This window comes from Monodelphis domestica, chromosome 6, assembly GCF_027887165.1.
Source record: "Monodelphis domestica isolate mMonDom1 chromosome 6, mMonDom1.pri, whole genome shotgun sequence".
NCBI classification, from domain to species: domain Eukaryota; kingdom Metazoa; phylum Chordata; class Mammalia; order Didelphimorphia; family Didelphidae; genus Monodelphis; species Monodelphis domestica.
Window position 1 is genome coordinate 53,474,387 of NC_077232.1, and position 21,376 is coordinate 53,495,762.

At 36.0% G+C, this 21,376-nt stretch overlaps 1 protein-coding gene across 7 annotated transcripts in view; it reads right to left on the reverse strand.

Moving 5' to 3' along the window:
• Positions 1-21,376, reverse strand: part of GAS2 (growth arrest specific 2) — a 218,991-nt gene that overhangs the window by 110,006 nt on the left and 87,609 nt on the right. For all 7 annotated transcript variants that reach the window (XM_056802009.1, XM_056802008.1, XM_056802011.1 and 4 more), the window contains one exon: positions 952-1,093. In XM_056802009.1, the coding sequence (XP_056657987.1) occupies positions 952-1,093 (142 nt within the window). The remainder of the gene's footprint in view (positions 1-951; positions 1,094-21,376) is intronic.

A 21,376-nucleotide genomic window follows, 5' to 3' on the forward strand; every position in this document is an offset into this window, starting at 1 on the left:
ATTGCATGGGTTAGAATGAAGGTGTTTCCACAGTTTATACAGCTGGAAAGAATCAACCACTATTCTCAATTGGAACACTGGAATGTTCAACACAGGTAAATTGCTCATAAAGACTAATGGTAGAATTTCATCCCAAGTTAATATATCCTCTCAGTTCTGCCTTGCCTTATTAACGGCCTTATTTTTCAGAAGGAAAACCTTGTCCTTCTATTCCCTTTCCCAGTCCTTTCCCCCCAAAGTAAATAATAATAAATGAGAACTGTGATGTTTAGCCACCTCAAAAGTTCAGAATTAATATAACATACCCAAAGAAGTGATTACGATAGTTAAGAACTTGTTAAATGATCAATGAGTCTCTAGGTCTACTGTTTTTAACTTGGGGTCTGTGACTTGGTTGTGTTTAAATTTTTTTTAACTATACTTCAAAGTTGCCTCTGTGATCTCCTACATTTTATTTTATGCATTTAAAAGCATTATTCTGAAATGGTGTTCAGAAGTTTCACCAGACTTCCAGAAGGGTCAAAAATACAAAAAAAAAAAAGGCTAGGATCTTTAGCTCTAGAATTAGAACTTTAGAGCTGGAAGCTATTTTAGTCTCAGCTAATCTGCCCTTTCTTAACTTATATTCATAAATACATTTTATTTTTATTATGAATTTAATAAACCATCCCACTTTTTTGAGACGAGAAAGCTGATTCCAGAGATGTTATAGTGACTTGTCAAAGTAATAAAACTAGCAAATAGTGGAGCCTATAATTTGATCCAAAGTATATGACTTCAAACCAAGAGTTCTATTCACTCAACCACACTGCCACTTCTCATGATGAAAAAGAAAAATAAAAGATCATATTCATTAACCACTTGAGGCTTAATTTTTTTGTCCATCAGTCAAAGATTCATCAGGTTCTATATATGATACCAGTCACTTCAGATTCATTAAAAGATACATACCCAAACCTTCTGACTCAAAGAGACACGTTTCATCCACCCCTACATCTCGGCACCAGGATAAGAAATTGGCTGTGTTGTCTCTGGCAAAAAAGGAGCCTGAAGGCGCACTGGCTTTGCATGGAATCTTCCTCATGGGCAGGCACTGTGAAAACAAAGAAGTCTCACTCTGCTGCAAGCACATCTGGTCAAATCATTCTAGGGGTGTATGTTAAAGATCCATTTATGTGTACCATGAAACTCCCTTACGATGACCTCATTTCTAATGATTCCTCTCCACAGATCTGTAGGAAGGGAATGAAATACCAATGAAACTGATACAGCAACCCAGTGGTCTGTGAAAATCTGTACCCATCAAAGACTGGGTATTATTGGGACCATGCATTTAAGTCTCAAACAGGAAAAGTCTTATCCTGTCTCTATTCCTTCCTCTTTCTTTTCTTGTCTGGTTCTTTCCCTTTGGGAGATGCTAGATAAGCAGTTCACTGGTATCTCTAAATGCAGCTACCTTTTTGATATTTGGTATTTCTCATCTACAAACATGATCTCCAAGCCCCATAGAATCTAAGGTCCTTAAGGCTAGGATCCATTTTGCCTTTGTCTTGGATCACCAGCACCTGGAGCAAAGTCGATGTTTAATAAAGGTCAAATAAGTGAATATAGATAGCTTCTGGTACAAATAAAAACTTTAAATGTCTCTATAGATTCTATTTGCTTGTAGCCAAGGCATTGTTAATCAGACATCAAGGGAGAATCAAGATGGAAGAGAAGTCCAGAAGTGCCCCAAGTCTGTATCCTCTTGGACCCAAACTAAAGAGACTTGATTATTCAGGATATTTAAGAAATAAAGTTCTCTAACTTTTCTCCAAGTTCACTATTTGCAATCTACAGGGTAGTTTTATATAAGTTTCCAATCTGTACTGTTTTATTTGCCCCAAAACATAGTAGTCTTGCTCCATGGTACTTTTCTGTGAGAAATAAGAAAATAGATGTGGGAAAAGAATTTGTTCTGGGGGCTGCTGGATGCTCAGTGGATTGAGAGTCAGGCCTAGAGACAGGAGATCCTAGGTTCAAATATGGCCTCAGACACTTCTCAGCTGTGTGGCCCTGGGCAAGTCACTTGACCCCCATTGCCTAGCCCTTACCATTCTTTTTCCTTGGAGCCAATATGTAGTATTGACTCCAAACAGAAGGTAAGGGTTAAAAAAAAAAAAAAGAATTTGTTCTAACTTGCCTATTAATGGTTAATCAGAATTTAGCTTGGAAATTTCCCTTCAGTAGAACATACAATGATAACAAAGAAATGCATGATAGATGACCAATTAATATACTGATACTATATAAAATTTCATTAAAGTGAAAATTTCCCATAATTACCTTGATAATTCAAGACAAAATAAATAAGAGAAAAGTCTTCTAACTAGCCAGCTACGTAAGGCAGAGCAATTTTTGTGAATTATGTTAGTGGAATAATTGCTTCAATTCTCTACTTCATTTTGCATCTATGGAAATAACAAATGCTCTAAATGTGTAAATCTTGATATTAAAATGGTTGTGAAAAATCAACAGAAGAGACAACTAAAATTGATTGAGAGAATCCTGCAAAAAATCAAATATTCTATGATCTTTTCCTTGTCCTCAAGTCTAATGACTTGATTGTTTGTTTCCACATAAATGAAATTTTCATTTATTTGAGGAAAAAGTTCACCTACTTATTCAGTTAAAAAACTTTTTAATACCTACTATATGCACTTTACTTGCTGCTGTGATGCAAAAATGAAATGAATGATCGAGAAGATTGTAGATCATACTCTACCTGTGAGGAATATAGTATATCTAAATGTTTCTAAGTATAAGACTATTTGAGGAGGGAGAAAATGCTAACAATTTCTAGGGTGGAGTGGTGTGAGGGTTAGAGAAACACACATCAGGAAATGCTTCCCATAGGTGGTTAAGGCTAAATTTTTAAGGAAACCAGGGATTCTATACTGAGGTTTTATTTTAACACTTAGGTTAGAAAGGGAGAAATATCCATCGAAGGAATTCTACTAGGTTCAGGGAATATAAAATTTTATATTAAAGTGATATTTATCAATTCTTTTGTGAATGAAATTGATTTCAGATTGGAGCACTGTCCCACAAATAGTTAATTCTAAATATACAACAAGATGCAGCATGGTAGAGTGGATAGAGTTGTGCCTGAACTTGGAGTGAGGAAGACCTGGGTTGAAATGATGCTTCACCTACTTACTAGCTGTGTAATCCTAAGCAAGTGAATTATCAATTTTATGCCAAAGCTTCTAGATCTATAAAATGGAAGTTTTAAACTCAATTGCCTCTATAATTTCTTCTAGCTCTACATTTATAATTCATTATTTTAGTTCAAAGGTATTTTATTTTCCCAATTACACATCATAACAATTTTCACCATACATCTTCTGAAATTATAAGATCTAAACTGTCTCCCTCTCTCCTTTCTCTCCCCCCTCTTGAAGATGGTAAGAAATTTGACCTGGGTTATACATGTATTATATGATTACTAAGATATATGACTTATTCCCATGTGACCTAACAGCCCACTGTATATTATTTTCTCTCCCAACGATAGTCCTATGGTACATTGCTGAGAGAAAATAGACTGGTTTCCTAGCTTGAAGTCTTATAATCAGTTTCAAGAATTTCTTTTTTCTTTTTTCCTGACTCTCCTCATAATTTCCAACTTGGTTTTTCACTTCTATGATTTCATGAACCTCTAGGTTGTTAATAACAATGTCAATACTATTGTTCCATTTTGGTGAAGATTATGAAGATTAATATATAAGTGAACTGTTCTTCCTAGATACATTTGAATTCTCTCTCCTTCTAACTTTTAAACTCAAAAAACTACAGAGACCTAGGGACCCATTTTGATTCCCACAGTTGCTAGTATGCCCTCCCTAAATATTCTTTTTTTCCCTATATTTATCTGGGGATGTGTTATTTTTCTCAATAGAATATAAGCTCTTGGAGGTCAGGAACACTTAAACTTTTGTCTTTGTCACCCTCCTCTGACATATTTAGTGTTTAGGCATGTCAGACTCTGTGTGACCCCAAGGACAATGTTTTCTTAGCATAGAGAGTGGAGTAGTTTGCCATCTCCTTTTCTAGTGTGTCCTCATTTTTGCAAATGAGAAACTGAGGCAAACAGGTGTTAGGTGACTTTCCCAGCATCACCCCTTTAGTAAATGTTTAAGGCTAGATTTGAACTCAGATATTTCTGACTCCAGACCTATGCTATAGTCACTGTGCTACCTAGCCACCCTGACCTATGGTGGGAATTAATAAAAATTCTTGTTGGATGAATGAGGAGGAGGTAATTTTAAAGCAAAAGATAATAAGTTCTATGTTGGAAATGTTGAGTAGGAAGGCCAATGGGATACCCAGGTGGTGATATCAAGGTATTTGGTGAAATGGAAATGGACTTGAAGAGAAAGATTAGGGCCAGGTACACAGTACACAGTAAGAATCATCATGGCAGCCTCAAAGTCAGAAATACTTTGCTTCAAATTTTACCTCTAACACATTTTATCAGTGGGGAAAAGGCAAGTCATGTAACCTTTGCATGTTCTAGGCAACTGTCCCAGAATATAATTTTCAGGACAGCTCCCAGTCTACATTACCAGAGGGACTTTCCTCCATAAGAGTTTTCTACACCAATGGAACTATAGATCCACTCCAATTTTATATAGATTTGGAATTTAAAACAACACCACCTTACCAAAGTGGACTGAAACTTTTACTGGGTTATTTTACTATGACTTATAGAATATACATAGATGTGTATATATGTTGATATTATTTATGTACCATTTATATGTGGTTAGGTATTATTCTGTGCATTATGAATACCTATATACTCATGTAGAAATACACGTGGATGTACATAGGCAGACATACTATTTGTAGTGACAAATTTGCTATGTATTCTTATAGATCTGTAGATAAAGATCTTAGGGAAGAAAGCCCCTCTGGGGCATTAGTTTCTTCATTCTGAAATGAGGATATTAGACTGGATGATTTCTAAAATCCTTTCCATCCTTAAATCCTACAACCCTACAAGGAAAGGCATAAGTAATTTATTTAGAGTTTCATGATGGCAAACTTTAAAGGAACTAACACTGTCAAGAATACTACAGCATCTTTTAGTTCCTGGCAAACAAAGATAATTCCTGAGAAGAAATTTGTTCCTATGTACCTATGCTATAAGAATTCCCAGTCATGGTAGGTGCTCACAAATTGACCAGCTCATCCAACAAAATGCTATATTAAGCAGTTACCTGGATGACTTTTGATTCCACAAATAAAATGCAATTAATCTTTTCTCTTCTTACAAGAATGCTAAGGCATAGGGTTCTCTATGTAAACATAGATGTAATTCTTCCTGGAAAATTCTTTACTCTGCTGTGAAAAGGCATGACTGAAGTTCTTGGCAAGTAAAGGAGTGCTAGCCATCAAAACACCATGACTTTGGAATCCAGAGGAAACACTAGTTCAGTCATACAATCTGGCAAAGAAGGCAATTTATGGAGCATCCTTTTCTGTTCTGGAGACAATAATTAGACTCAGGTCTGTGGGCTTGCCCGATTGTATCTATGACCATTTCTACCCATGCTTGGGCAGATAAAGAATTTTAGTTAGTAGAATTAGTTAAATAACTCCAAACAATTTAAATCATTTTGAACATCTTACATAAAATTTCTACAAACCATAACATATCACCTGCACCGCTATTGCCTAATCCCCTTAAAATTCAGAATTCAATTGGAATCCTATATCAGAAGTTACCTTTTCTTCAGTATTGTATCTTACTCCAAATAGAAGCCAAAAGGCTGATGTTCATGACCAAAGTATTTGTCAGCAAGTACTTTTAACCTTTACTTTCTGTTTTATTTTATTTTATTTTTTATTTTTATTTTATTATATTTGGTCATTTCCAAACATTATTAATTGGAATCAAAGATCATTTTCTTTTCTTCTCTCCCCTCCCTCCCACCATCTCTCCCATAGCCCACATGCAATTCCACTGGGTATCACATGTGTTCGTGATTCAAACCCATTTCCATGTTGTTGGTATTTGCATTAGAGTGTTCATTTAGAGTCTCTCCTCAGTCATATCCCCTCCACCCCTGTAGTCAAGCAGTTGCTTTTCATCGGTGTTTTTACTCCCACAGTTTATCTTCTGCTTATGGATAGTGTTTTTTAGATCCCTGCAGATTGTTCAGGGTCATTGCATTGCCACTAATGGAGAAGTCCATCACCTTTGATTATACCACAGTGTATTAGTCTCTGTGTACAATGTTCTCCTGGTTCTGCTCCTTTCACTCTGCATCACTTCCTGGAGGTCGTTCCAGTCTCCATGGAATTCCTCCACCTTATTATTCCTTTGAGCACAATAGTATTCCATCACCAACATATACCACAATTTATTCAGCCATTCCCCAATTGATGGGCATCCCCTGATTTTCCAATTTTTGGCCACCACAAATAGTGCAGCTATGAATATTCTTGTACAAGTCTTTTTCCTTATTATCTCTTTGGGGTACAAGGCCAGAAGTGCTATGGCTGGATCAAAGGGCAGACAATCTTTTATCGCCCTTTGGGCATAGTTCCAAATTGCCCTCCAGAATGGTTGGATCAATTCACAACTCCACCAGCAATGAATTAATGTCCCCACTTTGCCACATCCCCTCCAATATTCATTACTTTCCATAGCTGTTATGTTAGCCAATCTGCTAGGTGTGAGGTAATACCTCAGAGTTGTTTTGATTTGCATCTCTCTGATTATAAGAGATTGAGAATACTTCTTCATGTGCTTATTAATAGTTTTGATTTCTTTGGCTGAGAACTGCCTGTTCATGTCCCTTGTCCATTTATCAATTGGAGAATGGCTTGATTTTTTGTACAATTGATTTAGCTATTTGTAAATTTGAGTAATTAAACCTTTGTCAGAGGTTTTTATGAAGATTGTTTCCCAATTTGTTGCTTCCCTTCTGATTTTAGTTACATTGGTTTTGTTTGTATAAAACCTTTTTAATTTGATATAGTCAAAATTATTCATTTTACATTTTGTGACTCTTTCTAAGTCTTGCTTGGTTTTAAAATCTTTCCCTTCCCAAAGATCTAACAGATATACAATTCTGTGTTCACCTAATTTACTTATAGTTTCTTTCTTTATGTTCAAGTCATTCACCCATTTTGAATTTATCTTGGTGTAGGGTGTGAGGTGTTAATCCAAACCTAATCTCTCCCACACTGTCTTCCAATTTTACCAGCAGTTTTTATCAAATAATGGATTTTTGTCCCAAAAGCTGGGGTCTTTGGGTGTGTCATAAACTGTCTTGCTGAGATCATTTACACCAAGTCTATTCCACTGATCCTCCTTTCTGTCTCTTAGCCAGTACCAAATTGTTTTGATAACCACTGCTTTAAAGTATAGTTTGAGATCTGGGACTGCAAGTCCTCCTTCCTTTGCATTTTTTTTCCATGATTTCCCTGGATATCCTTGATCTTTTGTTCTTCCAAATGAACTTAGTTATGTTTTCTTTCTAATTCAGTAAAGAAGTTTTTGGTAGTTCAATGGTTATGGCACTAAATAAGTAAATCAATTTGGGTAGGATTGTCATTTTTATTATGTTAGCTCATCCCACCCATGAGCAATCAATGTTTTTCCAATTGTTTAGATCTAGTTTTAGCTGTATGGAAAGTGTTTTGTAGTTGTGTTCATATAGTTCCTGTGTTTGTCTTGGCAGATAGATTCCTAAGTATTTTATATTGTCTAGGGTGATTTTGAATGGTATTTCACTTTCTAATTCTTGCTGCTGAAATGGGTTAGAGATATATAGAAATGCTGATGACTTATGCGGGTTTATTTTGTATCCTGCAACTTTGCTAAATTTGTTGATTATTTCGAGTAACTTTTTGGTTGATTCTCTAGGATTCCTTAAGTAAACCATCAAATCATCTGCAAAGAGTGATAGCTTGGTCTCCTCATTGCCAATTTTAATACCTTCAATTTCGTTTTCTTCTCTAATTGCTACTGCTAGTGTTTCTAGTACAATGTTAAATAATAGAGGTGATAATGGGCATCCTTGCTTTACTCCTGATTTTATTGGAAAGGCTTCTAGTTTATCCCCATTGCAGATGATTTTTGCTGATGGTTTTAGATATATACTGTTTATTATTTTTAGGAAAGGCCCTTCTATTCCTATACTTTCTAGTGTTTTCAATAGGAATGGGTGTTGTATTTTATCAAAGGATTTTTCTGAATCTATTGAGATAATCATGTGATTTTTGTCAGTTTGCTTGTTAATATGGTCAATTATGTGGATGGTTTTCCTAATATTGAACCATCCTTGCATTCCTGGTATGAATCCTGCCTGGTCATAGTGGATGACCCTTGTGATGACTTGCTGGAGTCTTTTTGCTAGTATCCTATTTAGGATTTTTGCGTCTATATTCATTAGGGAGATTGGTCTATAGTTTTCTTTCTCTGTTTTTGACCTGCCTGGCTTTGGGATCAGTACCATGTTTGTGTCGTAGAATGAATTTGGTAGAACTCCTTCTTGGCCTATTCTGTCAAATAGTTTGTTTAATATTGGGATTAGTTGTTCTTTGAATGTTTGATAGTATTCATTTGTGAATCCATCTGGACCTGGGGATTTTTTCTTAGGGAGTTCTTTGATGGCTTATTCAATTACTTTTTCTGATATGGGGTTGTTAAGGTAATTTATTTCTTCCTCTTTTAGTCTAGGCAATTTATATTTTTGTAAGTATTCATCCATATCACCTAGATTGCCATATTTGATGCCATATAATTGGGCATAGTAGTTTTTAATGATTGCCTTAATTTCCTCTTCATTAGAGGTTAGGTCTTTTTCATTTTGGATACTGTCAATTTGGTTTATTTATTTCCTTTTTTTTTAATTAGACTGACTAGTACTTTGTCTATTTTATTTGTTTTTTCAAAGTACCAGCTTCTAGTCTTATTTATTAAATCAATAGTTCTTTGACTTTCAATTTTATTAATTTCTCCTTTGAGTTTTAGGATCTCTAATTTAGTCTTCATCTGAGGATTTTTAATTTGTTCACTTTCTAATTTTTTAATTTGTCATGCCCAATTCATTGACCTCTGCCCTTCTTAATTTGTTAATATATGAACTCGAGGATATAAATTTCCCCCAGAGTACTGCTTTGGCTGCATCCCATAGGTTTTGAAAGGATGTCTCATCATTGTCATCTTCTTCAATGAAGTTATTAATTGTTACTATGATTTGTTCTTTAACTGGTTTTGGAGAATCGTATTGTTTAATTTCCAATTAATTTTCGATTTACCTTTCCATGTTCCCTTACTAATTATTATTTTCATTGCATTGTGATCTGAAAAAGTTGCATTTATTATTTCTGCTCTTTTGTACTTGTTTGCAATGTTTTTATGCCCTAATACATGATCAATTTTTGTAAATGTACCATGTGCTGCAGAAAAGAAGGTATATTCCTTTTTGTCCCTATTTGTTTTTCTCCACATGTCTACTAACTCTAATTTTTCTAAGCTTTCATTCACTTCTCTTACCTTTTTCTTATTTATTTTTTGGTTTGATTTATCTAGTTCGGATAGAGGAAGGTTCAGATCTCCCACTAGTATAGTTTTTCTATCTATTTCATCCTTGAGTTCCTCTAGTTTCTCCTTTAGAAATTTGGATGCTATGCCATTTGGTGCATACATGTTGAGTACAGATATTTCTTCACTGTCTATACTGCCTTTTATCAGGATGTAATTACCTTCCCTATCTCTTTTAACTAGATTTATTTTTACTTTGGCTTTGTCGGATATCATGATTGTGACTCCTGCCTTCTTTTTGTCAGTTGATGCCCAATAGATTTGGCTCCACCCTCTTACTTTCAACCTATGTGTATCTACCTTTCTCATATGTGTTTCTTGTAGACAGAATATGGTAGGGTTTTGGACTCTAATCCACTCTGCTATTCGCTCGCGTTTTTATGGGTGAGTTCACTCCATTCACATTCAGAGTTATGATTACTAGCTGTGTATTTCCCAGCATTTTGATTTCTGCTCCTTTACCTGCCTTTTCTTCTTTCACTCTTTCCTTCTACACCAATGTTTGCTTTTGAACAGGCCCCCTTGTTCCCACCCTTATTTTACTTCCCTTTCTACCCCCCTCCCTATTTATCCCCCCCTTATTTTCCCTATAGTCTTTCTAAAATTAACCCCCTGCTCCCTCCCTCTCTTGTACTGCTTCCCTCCCCACCAGACCGTTTGTTACCCTTCTACTCTCCTATAGGGCGCAAATCTATTCTCTGCCCCCAGTGGATTGGATTGTTTTTCCCTCTTTGATTCACTTTCAAAGCACGTAAATGTTGAGTATTTCCTGTCTCTGACCTCTTTACCCTTCCAGTGTATTGATGTTCTTCTCCCTCCCACCATGAGCTTCTTTATGACATATAAATTTACCCCCATTTGTTTCTTTTCCTATTTCTTTTAATATTAACCTATTTTTAAGCTCTAGTTATATATATATATGCATACTCATGCGTATGTATTTTTGCATGTATATATCTATATACCTATTTATGTCTTGTCCTTTCATCCTATACAGTTTGTTGCTGTTCCCTCTAAGTATACTTCTTTTTGCTGCCCAGCTAATAACAACAGTTTTTAAGAGTTACCAATGGCCTCTTTTCTTATAGGGATACATATCATTTTAACTTATTGATTCTCTTAAAAAATTTTTTTGTTTTTCTTTTTTCCCCTCATTTTTAATTACCTTTTGATGATTCTCTTGAGTTCTGTGCTTGGACATCAAATTTTCTGTTCAGGTCTGGTCTTTTCTTTACGATTTCTTGAAATTCTTCTATTCTGTTGAATGACCATACTTTCCCCTATAAGAATATAGTCAGTTTTGTTGGGTAGTTGATTTTTGGTTGTAGACCTAGTTCCCTTGCTTTCCGGAATATTGTATTCCATGCCTTCCTTTTTTTCAGTGGGCAGCCAGATCCTGAGTTGTCCTCACTGTGGTTCCTTGGTATCTGAATGACTTCTTCTTGGCAGCTTGTAATATCTTTTCTTTGGTCTGATAGTTCTTGAATTTGGCTATAGCATTCCTGGGTGTTGTCAGTTGGGGATTAAGTACAGGAGGTGATCTGTGGATTCTATCAATCTCTACTTTTCCCTCTTGTTCAAGGATTTCAGGGCAGTTTTCTTTAATAATTTCCTGTAATATAATGTCCAGGCTTTTTCTTTTGTCATGGTCTTCTGGTAGGCCAATAATTCTTAAATTGTCTCTCCTTGAACGATTTTCTAAATCCTCTGTTTTGTGAATGAGATGCTTCATATTTTCCTCAATTTTTTCATTCTTTTGGTTTTGTTTTATAGTGTCTTGCTGCCTTGTGAGGTCACTCGATTCAAGTTGTTGTATTCTGGTTCTTAAAGACTGGATTTCATCCTTAGTTTTTTGGTCGTCCTTTTCCTTTTGGTCGGAATTTCTTTGGAGGTCATCTTTCATCTTCTTAACCTCATCTTTCATCTGCTTTGCCTCATCTTTCATCTCCTTTGCCTCATTTTCCAGCAGGTGGATTTTGGCTTTCAAGACACTATTTTCTGTTTCCAGATGACTTATCTTAGTTTTTAAATTCTTTTCCCAATTGTCTTCAGCCTCTCTTAATTGTATTTTGAATTGCATTTTGAGTTCTTCCAAAGCCTGTATCCAATTCGCTGGGATTTCTGATTTTTCCTTTGTTGGTCCTCCCCCTCTGTTTCATTCGCTGTTTGCTCATTACCTGTGCAGAAGCTGTCTATTGTAATTTCTTTCTTCTTTTTCTCTTGTTTGCTCGAGTTTATCCCTTCTTTGCTCCCCGTATTTAGCTGTGCTCTTGCTCCTCTCATCTTGTTTCGGCTTTGGGGCTGTCAGTCTCCCCTCTTGGAGCTTTGTCAGATCTCTTGGTACAGTCTCTAGGGGAGGAATGTTAGCTTCCCTGTCCTCTGGAGGCTTTTGATTAGATTGAGTTCCAGTGGGTTGGGCTGTATGTGGTATGAAGCACTGAGGCTCTGAAAACTCCTGGAAGGCTGGGCTGCCCAGGCTCTCTCCAGTTCTCTCCAGCTGCTTCTCTGCTGTCCGCAAGTGCCTTTGCCCACCTCCCTAAACTCTGAGGAGTTCTGATGGAATTAGTTCAACTGGATTGATCTGGATGTGCCCGGGGCAAGGGTGAGACTGGAGCCCAATGGAGGGACCCAGCCACAGCCCGTTTCTCCTTGGCTTCCTCCCTGTCCAAGCTGGATGCTCTGAGCCCGGTGCCCCACTGCTCCCAAGGTAGACCCTGCAAACCAGAACCTTTGCCTGCTCAGAGGTTCCCTCTGCTGCTGGGGGCTCAGCCCTCTGTGTTGTGGGGGAGGGGTCCTGGGACCTACCCTCTGCCTTCCCCTTAGCCCTGAATATTCTCGGATTCTGGCTTTTGGGGGGCATACCTTTTGATTTGAGTCCAGAAGGACGGTTCCCTGCTTCTGTCCTGTTGTTCAGATTGAATTTCGGTGGGCTAGGAGCATTCAGTCTGTATCCATAATGAAGGGTCTTCCATGAGGTCTGAACTTTTGCTGCTTGCTAAGCTGCCATCTTGACTCCGCCCCCTTACTTTCTGTTTTAGAATCAATACTAAGTACTGATTCAAAGGCAGTAGAGCAATAAGAGCTAGGCAACTCAGATTAAGTGATTTTCCCAGGATAATACAGCTAAAACATATCTAATGCCAAATTTGAACCCAGGACCTCCCATCTCCCAATCTGGTTCTCTATCCTCTGAGCCACCTAGTTCCCCAGCAAGTATTTTCACTGGGAAAATGGACTATTGATATTTCATTAAAAAGGACTGTATAATATTGGATCATTTTAGAATTATAAAGGCATTTGCTTCATTATTATCCATGCAATTTCAAAGTATCTAGAGAAGAGTTCTCAATATATTGGGTGGAGTCCCATGGAGAATTTACAAGAAGATACTGGCAAGAGTTTCCTTTGATGAGTGGATATCAGTGGGTTTCAATCAGCATCTCTGGAGAGAGTTCATGCATCAATGAGTCTACAGATCGAAGTATTGCTTTAAATTTTGTTATACATTTTTCTGAAATGCCTATGGAACAGGTGATAGCTAAGATGTCAGATGACGATTGTTCCTTCTATATACCAGTCTTTGTAGAAACGTTCTGTGAGAACTTCAAGGATGTGTTGAGTTGCTTTGGCCTTTAAAAAACATATATTCTAGCTATCAAAATGTTCTGTCTTGACAAAGTGTAGAAGTTGCCAGCAATACAGTTTGGCAAAGCACAAGGGTATGAATCTTTCTGTGATGAAGATTCTGTCAGCTATGTATATCAGACACTTTATAAATCTGCATCAGTATCAAAAATCCTAGGAGAAAAGGCAGCCATGGATTCTCTTCATCAAACTGTCTTATACAAACCAATAATTTAACAAACATTAATCAAGTCCTTCCTTTATGCCAAGCACTGTGCTAAGTGCTAATGATATAAAGACAAACATTTAAACAGATTTTTGACCTTCAAGGAGTTTTCCTTTGATTTAGAGAAACAACATGTACACATAACTTCCCTCAAGAAATTTCAGTAAAGAGGTATGAGCCTCTAATCCAAGTCTAGCTCAGTCTGTGTCACCAATAACCTCCAATACAAACTTTACCTCCAAGACTATTTTGTTGTTGGTTCAGTCATTCGGTTGTATCTAATGCTGTAGGATCTCAAGGACTATAGCACAATGGGTCTTTCTATCCTCCACCATCTCTTGAAGACTGTCCAAATTCATGTCCATTGCTTCCATGACACTATCTATCCTTTCTGTTCTTTTGCCTTCAATATTTCCCAACACCAAAGTTGTTTTTCTGAGTCCTATCTTTCTTTTTATTATGTGGTCGAAATATTTAAGTTCCAGCTTCTGATCTTTCAGGGATTCATCCAAATTAATTCTTTAAATATTGACTGATTTGATCTCCAAGGCTATACCAAATCTATTTTACAGGTCCCAAAATAATTTATTCTCATTCAACTTGTTCCATCAAACTCACCTACTCTAGGTGCTTAAAACAGATGCTGGTTCCAAGTTAACATAAATTGTACTTCAGAAACAATCTAACCTTTGAATTCTGCTTAACAGACCCAATGAATGAATCTAAGCACTTGGCCATAATAACAACGATTAAGATAGTTAATTCATTCTCATTTTTTGATAGAAATTAATAAAGGTAAACACTTTTTAAAATAAAAAAAATCTAATTTTAATCATGCAAAAAAGAGTTCAATAATCATAACATTGAACACCATAGCTACAATTGTGTTTAAAAAGATACATGTACATATTGCTAAGTCAATACAAAGTATAAAGCAAAATAAAGAGCAGATTCCTTGAAAAAAGTCAGTTAGTCAAGAATTACTTAAGCACCTACCATGTCCTGGAAACAATGCTAAATGCTGAGTATAGAAAGAAAAGAAAAGGTCTAGTCTCTTAAGGATCTCACATTTTAATGAAAGACAGACTATACAACCAAATGGGTATAAATACCCTAAACACAGGATAAAATAAAGATGATTAATAGTGGGGAAATGGGAGATCAGAAAAGACTTCCTATAGAAAACAGGATTTTAGCTAGGACTTGAAAGAAATTTATGGTAGGAACCATACTAATTGGGGCCCTAGCTCATGGTTCCCTGACAGCCCAAAGTCCACATGTAGCCAGATTATGGGGAACCAGCCTCCTCAATGTGAGCTGGAGCTAGGATAATAGGTCTAGTACCAGTGAGTATCAATGTCAGTTACACCTGTACTGAGAAGCAGCTGAGTGTCTTAATGGATGGAACACTGGGACAGGAGTCAAGAAAACTTGAATTCAAATATCGTCCTAGACACTTGCTAGCTGTATAATCTCAGGCAAGTCACTTACCCTCAGTTTCCTCAATTGTAAAATAGGGATAATAATATCAGCTACCCTCTTTCCAGGGTTGTTTTGAGTATTAAATTTGATAATATGTATAAAGAATTTTGCATAGTATCTGCTACATAGTAGGTGCTAATATAAGTGTAATTTTATATTATCATAATAAAAATTGAAGTAAAGTACAAACTAAGTGGACTCTTTAGAGAAGAGAATTAATAGAAAACAATCTCGATGATATGGAGAAGTTAGCCTCAAATATTGAGTAGGAACTAAGTGCTGGGGATAAATAAGTAACCAAATTTAGGCTTTGTTCGGTTGTTTCCAACTCTTCACGATTACATTTGGGGTTTCCTTGGCAAAGATACTGGAGTAGTTTGTCTTTTCCTTCTCTCACTCATTTTACAGATGAAGAAACTGAGACAAACAGGGTTTACTGACTTGTCGAGAGTCACACAGTTAGTGTCTAAGAGGAAATTTGAACTTAGGAAGATGAGTCTTCCTGACTTCAGGACCAGCACTCTATCCACTGCACCACTTAGCTGTCCTAAATGTAGGGGCAAAGATGAATGTTGCCCTTTCTCAACCCTCATCCCATTCATCACTATTTGTAATCCTATACATCAAGGATGGTAGAACTCCTAGAAGGGGTTTCATTTAAAGGTAGGAGGGGTGCAATGGGAGTAGCAGGAGATTGGAAGTCTTCATTGAACTTTGGTTCAAATCCTGGCTCTCTTGCTCACTAATTGCATAATTTTGGGTAAGTTACTTCACCTCAATTGGTCTCATTTGTCTCAGCTGTAAAATAAGGAAATCAAACCAGATGTATTCTCATGTTGCTTCTAGCTCTACATTCTTATGAGCCCACTTCCACTGGAAAGCACCATAAAGTCTTCCCCGAGTACTTATTGACTCTAATCTTCGGTGCCTTCCAATCTCCTGCAGCCTGTAAAACTATTCACTATTGTTTCCTTGTGAAAATCTTATTTTGTAAGAATTATATTCTATTGGAGGACAGAAACAACAAGAAATCCAGAATCTATTTGGCTTTCAGCAGCTGGGTGGTACAATGGATAGAGTGCCAGACCTGGAGTCAGGAAGACTCATCTTACTGAGTTCAAATCTGGCTTTAGACACTCCTTATCTATGGAGAATCAGATAATAGAAAAGATCATGAAACAGAAACACAATAATTTATTTTTTTCTTCTTTCTAAACCTTTTGGGTAAGGAGGTAATGGTTCAGTAGAGACAAAAGATTTGAGTTGAAGACTATCTTCTGGTCCTTTACGTTTTTTCATTTTTTTTAAAAAAAAAGAGACTTGAACACATGTTCTATAAGATCTTTTCCATCTCTAGATCTATGTTCTTGTGCCGTTTTTAACCATTTATTTCTAATAAGACAATCTCAAAATTAGAGTTGATTGATTCACCAGGTTTCCTCCCAAACACAAAAGACTTCATTAATTCTAGGTCTCCAGTTACTTGGAAGTATGTATAGCCTTGTTCTTCCTTTATCCATAGTTTTAAAACATTTTGTATCCAGTTGTTGGCCTAGGTTTGTTTTAATTCAGAGAGAAAAAAAGAAGTAAAAATATAAGAAGAAACTGGAATGACAGATCCATTCAAAAGGGAAAATAGTCAAGTCTAAGAATGTCTAAAAATTCTTCTAAAAAAAAGTCAATGTTGTCATATCCACTCCTTAGAACATTAATATTATATGGTACTCCCCTAAACAACAAATTGAGGGAATGGTCTTTGCATCTTTATACACAAGCCAAAGTGAAAAATGTAACATTAGGAGTTTAAATAGTTCATTTTCTTTTTAAAAGTCTGACATGTATACTGCTCCCTGGGTACTTCAGTTAGACACTCTGGAAGCTAAAATAGCCCACGAAAGGACACATAAAGAGGAAATGGCCAGAACCAAGAGCTAATAGCTTTCCTTTCCCAACAGGCATAAAGAAAATTCTGTACAAACATCCAGATAATAAAGTTGCTCTTTCCATGAATTGAATTGATATTTCCTCTTATATCCCCCTTGCTACCTTTAGTTTCACTATATTTTTTATTGAGGAGCTTTTCTCCCAATAAAATAATTTAATTGAACATTAAAAGGGCCAAGGTATCTAAATGTAATTTAGATCTACCTACCTATGAGATTTAGTAACCATAACTATATGGGGCAATATAAAATTGTGGAAATTAAAAAAAACTCATTGGAGTAGAGTTATGATACCACCCTTAGGGATCCATTTAAGAGTCCAATGACCTGAAATTCTTTATTTATGCTATTTCAATAAAAGTCCTCCCTTTAACAGAGACCCCAAAAGATCCCTATTGTGCTAAATTTGTATCATTAGAGAATGGTGATTCAATAAGATTCTGTGTAAATTTAATTTTCCATTAAGTATGAGAAAATATAACCTACAGGTGGCCATAGATTTGAAGCATTTTAGCTGTCTGCCATCTTTTGTGATGCATCATCAAATTATGCGAGTAATGGAGCTCATTTCATTTACTGAAGTTCAATCTTGACTTATAAAAACTTAGGGATAAGATGACGAGTAGTTCAGCCTCACTTCACCTTCACTCTGCCCGGACACTCATAAAGATCTGAGAGTGCTTCAGAAGGGAGAAAATTATTTTGTTATATAGCGAATGAGAAACCACATGCTAGTTAAATAATTATCTGCACAGATGTAAGCTAAGCAGTTTATTGTACAGAGATGACAGATTGATCATGTAGTGTAGAGAACTTATATTCCAGATTCCACAGACAGAGGATAATACTAAGTATCATTGTCCTTCATAGATTTAAAAAGAAAAAGAAAAAAAGTATTTGAGTAGTTCTGCCTTCTCTGACTTGATTATTATCACTGACCAATGCAGTCCACACATTCCACCTATTTCAACTTCTTTGTCTTTCTTCCAACAAAACAAAAAGAGCCCCCTTTTGGCCACATATCTCATTTAATGGGTTTTTATAATGTTTATATATATTTTTTATTTTATTATATATATATATTATATTGATATGTATAAAATACAATGTTTATTGTAGATTAATGTATAGCTATTAGCTATTATTCACATAAGTCATTAATGTTTTCAAGGCATTTCACATGTTTCTACCAATTTTTGATAGATGCAGGGATTCCTGACAGCACGTCTCCAGGAATATGTCATTCTTTCTTTATATATAGCCTCAAGAATCAAGTATATTACTTTTAAAAAACAGATATTGCTCTTTTCAGGTAACCCTGTCTTTTGTTCTTCTCTAGATTTTGTTTTGGTCATCAAAATTTCATTCTTGAGATCATCTCACCACCAGTCAGATGACTTGCCTTCTACAATTTCAAGTTTTGTGTTTCTACCTATTCTTTAACTGAACTGTTTGAAATCGGTTCCATGAAATGTAGGGCATGTATCCGAAGTGTCAAACATTGGGCCACCTGACTGTAATCAGCCCAGGACACTCTGGATTATACTGTAGCACAATCAGATTAAATTATCATTTGGGAAATAGTTAACAAAGTAAATAAAAACAGAGTAAATAATAGTTAATAATTCATTTTAAAATTATCAATATGCAGCCCCTAGGAATCCTTATATATGTGTTAGTTTCCCCCTCCATTTCTATTTGAGTTTGACACTGTCCAATTTTCACTCCTTTTCTATCATAAGCCCTAAGAAATAATGATCCTTTCTTCCAAAGTCCTGCTCATTTCTGTTCTATTAACTAGGTATGCCTTATAGGTTTCTTTCATTTTGGGGGGAGAAGAAAATTTTCATTGAAGCAAATGAAGCATCTTTTTCACTGTTAGCCAAGGGAGTTCTATTAGTCACTACATGGTCTGATATAAATAGATCTGAATTAGGAATCAGAACTCTTAGACATGAATTCCAATTCTTCCAAATACTAGCTATACGACTCTAGGGAAGTAATTTAACTTTTCATTGTTAAAACAAGATGTTTGGATTAAATATTGCCTAAGGTCCTTTCTAAATTGGGCAGCTAGGTGATAAGAATGGATAGAGCACTGGACTTGGAATCAGTAAGACTCATCTTCATAAGTTCAACCACTTACTAGCTGTATGTCCCTGTATAAGTCATTTAACCCTATTTGTCTCAGTTCCTCATCTATTAAATTAACTGGAAAAGAAAATGACAAACCACTTCAGTGTCTTTGCCAAAAAGATCCCAAATGGGGTCACGAAGAGTCAGACATGGCTGAAAAGAGTGATCAACAACAAGAAATCCTTTATAATTCTTGACTACAGAATCAAAAGATCATAGATAGCGACAGGGTTCACCTAGTAGAGCAACGCCTTGTAATAGAAGAGGAAACTGAACTCCAAAGCAGTTGAGTAATTTAATCAAGGTCATACAGGTTGTAGATAACAACGCTTGCTTTTTAACTCATCTGCTCAGATTCTAAATCCATCACTGTGTGCCCTGTACCATATGAAATCTTAAACTGAATGAGATCGTTTGAGTGAGAATTCAAACTTGTACCTGATTGACAACATGCCCTCGTGTTTTCTCATGCATGGATAGAGGAGAAAACAAAGCCATTTTGCCTATAACATAGCAATCCTATTGCTTATTAAGAGATGCTGTTATTTTTTTAGAGAAATCTATTTGAAAACAAGCCCTACTCTAAATAGTGGCACCTCAATTTGCTTTTAAAGAAAATAATCTCAGGAAGTATCAAGCATTTTCAGAGTAAACATTTACTTGCCATTTATAATCTTAAAAATTTGGCTGGAGCTGTGAAAAGTCAAGTGACTTGTTCAGAGTCACTCAGGATGTATCAGATTGCAGACTTGAACTGAGACTTTCCTGGCTCTAAGGTCAGCTCTCTATTCATTATACCATGGTGCCTCTTTCTTAAGAGTTTATTGTGAAAATTTTTAAAAATATTAGATAAATCTCATTTCCTTTTGTAAAAGGGTCAGATACTACAGTTAGCTCAAGGGAATATCAGGCTTGTTGCCTTTTAGTCATTTCAGCTGTGTCCACCATTTCATGGCACCATTTGGGGTTTTCTTGGCACAAATACTGGAGTGATTTGCCATTTTATTCTGCAGTTCATATTACAAATAAGGAAAATGAGGCCAATGGTTAAGTGATTTGTCCAGGGTTATATAGCTGGTAGGTGTTTGAAGATAGATTTGAACTCATGAAGAAGATAAGTCAGGTGACTCCAGGCCCAGCACTCTATCCATTATTCCAACCAACTGCCTCGATATCAGGCATAGTATAATTATATTTAATGAAGATCAAAATAATCCTAGATTTGAAAGGTAGCTCAGAGATTATTCCACTATATGGGAGAATTTTCAGTAGCATCTGTGGAAATGAAAGTCATCCAGTCTTCCTTTGGAGATCTCAAAGGATAGCAAACATATTGCCTTTTAAAAAGACCAATTTACTTTGGGATAACACTAAGCAAAAGTGATTATTTCTTCCTCCTATATCAAGACTAAATTTGCCTCCACAACTTCTCCTTTCTCCTAGGTCCCTGAGGTCAAATTAAATCTTGATTCCATAAGACTTCCCTTTTAATACTTGAAGATAACTTTTACCAACATTATCATCATTATAAGAGCTAATATTTACAGGATACTTTATGTTCATTTTCTCACATGATTCTGATAACGGAAAAATATAGGGAGCAAAGATATTCTCTCCATTTCCTTTTTTTTTGGTAAAACTAAGGCTTGACTAAGTGACTTACCCCAAATCCCCAAAGTAGTAAATGAAAAATCCAGAATTTGAACTCAGATCTTCCAATTCCAAATCCAAGGTTCATTCCTTTATATCTGTCTATCTCTTTGGTTTCTCAACCTAAAGGCTAATATTCACAGCCCCCCCCCCCAAACACTCATTATGTCAATGGTCTCCAGTTCTCTTCAGTGTCAAAAGATTCTTGCCTGAGTACCTGCTGCAGCTTAGCAAAATTCTTCCAACACTGTGTTATCCAGAACTCCAGTATTCTATACTCAAGATATGGCCAACATGAAAAAATAAATGCCTCTCTCCTGTTGGCCCCTAAGTCTCTGGGCACAAGCTAAGATGATACTGAATGTTTGGGTTTCCGTGTCAACCTGTTGACTCAAATTAAGTTTGCAATATACTACAGTTCCCATCTATTTCTCACAGCAACTATTTTGAGTCATATATATATATATATATATATATATATATATATATATACTCCATACTGTGTGAGGTTGATTTTTAGGACCCCATTACAGAAATTCTCATTCATCCCTATTCAAATTTGTCTATTAGTATTTTTCTAGGCTATCAAGAACATTTTATATCATGATTCTTTTGCCCAACCGATTAGCTCTTAAATCAAGTTTCCCCCACATACCCCAAACTTACTAATAGAATATGATGTCAATTAAGTTCAAATAATTAAGAAAAATG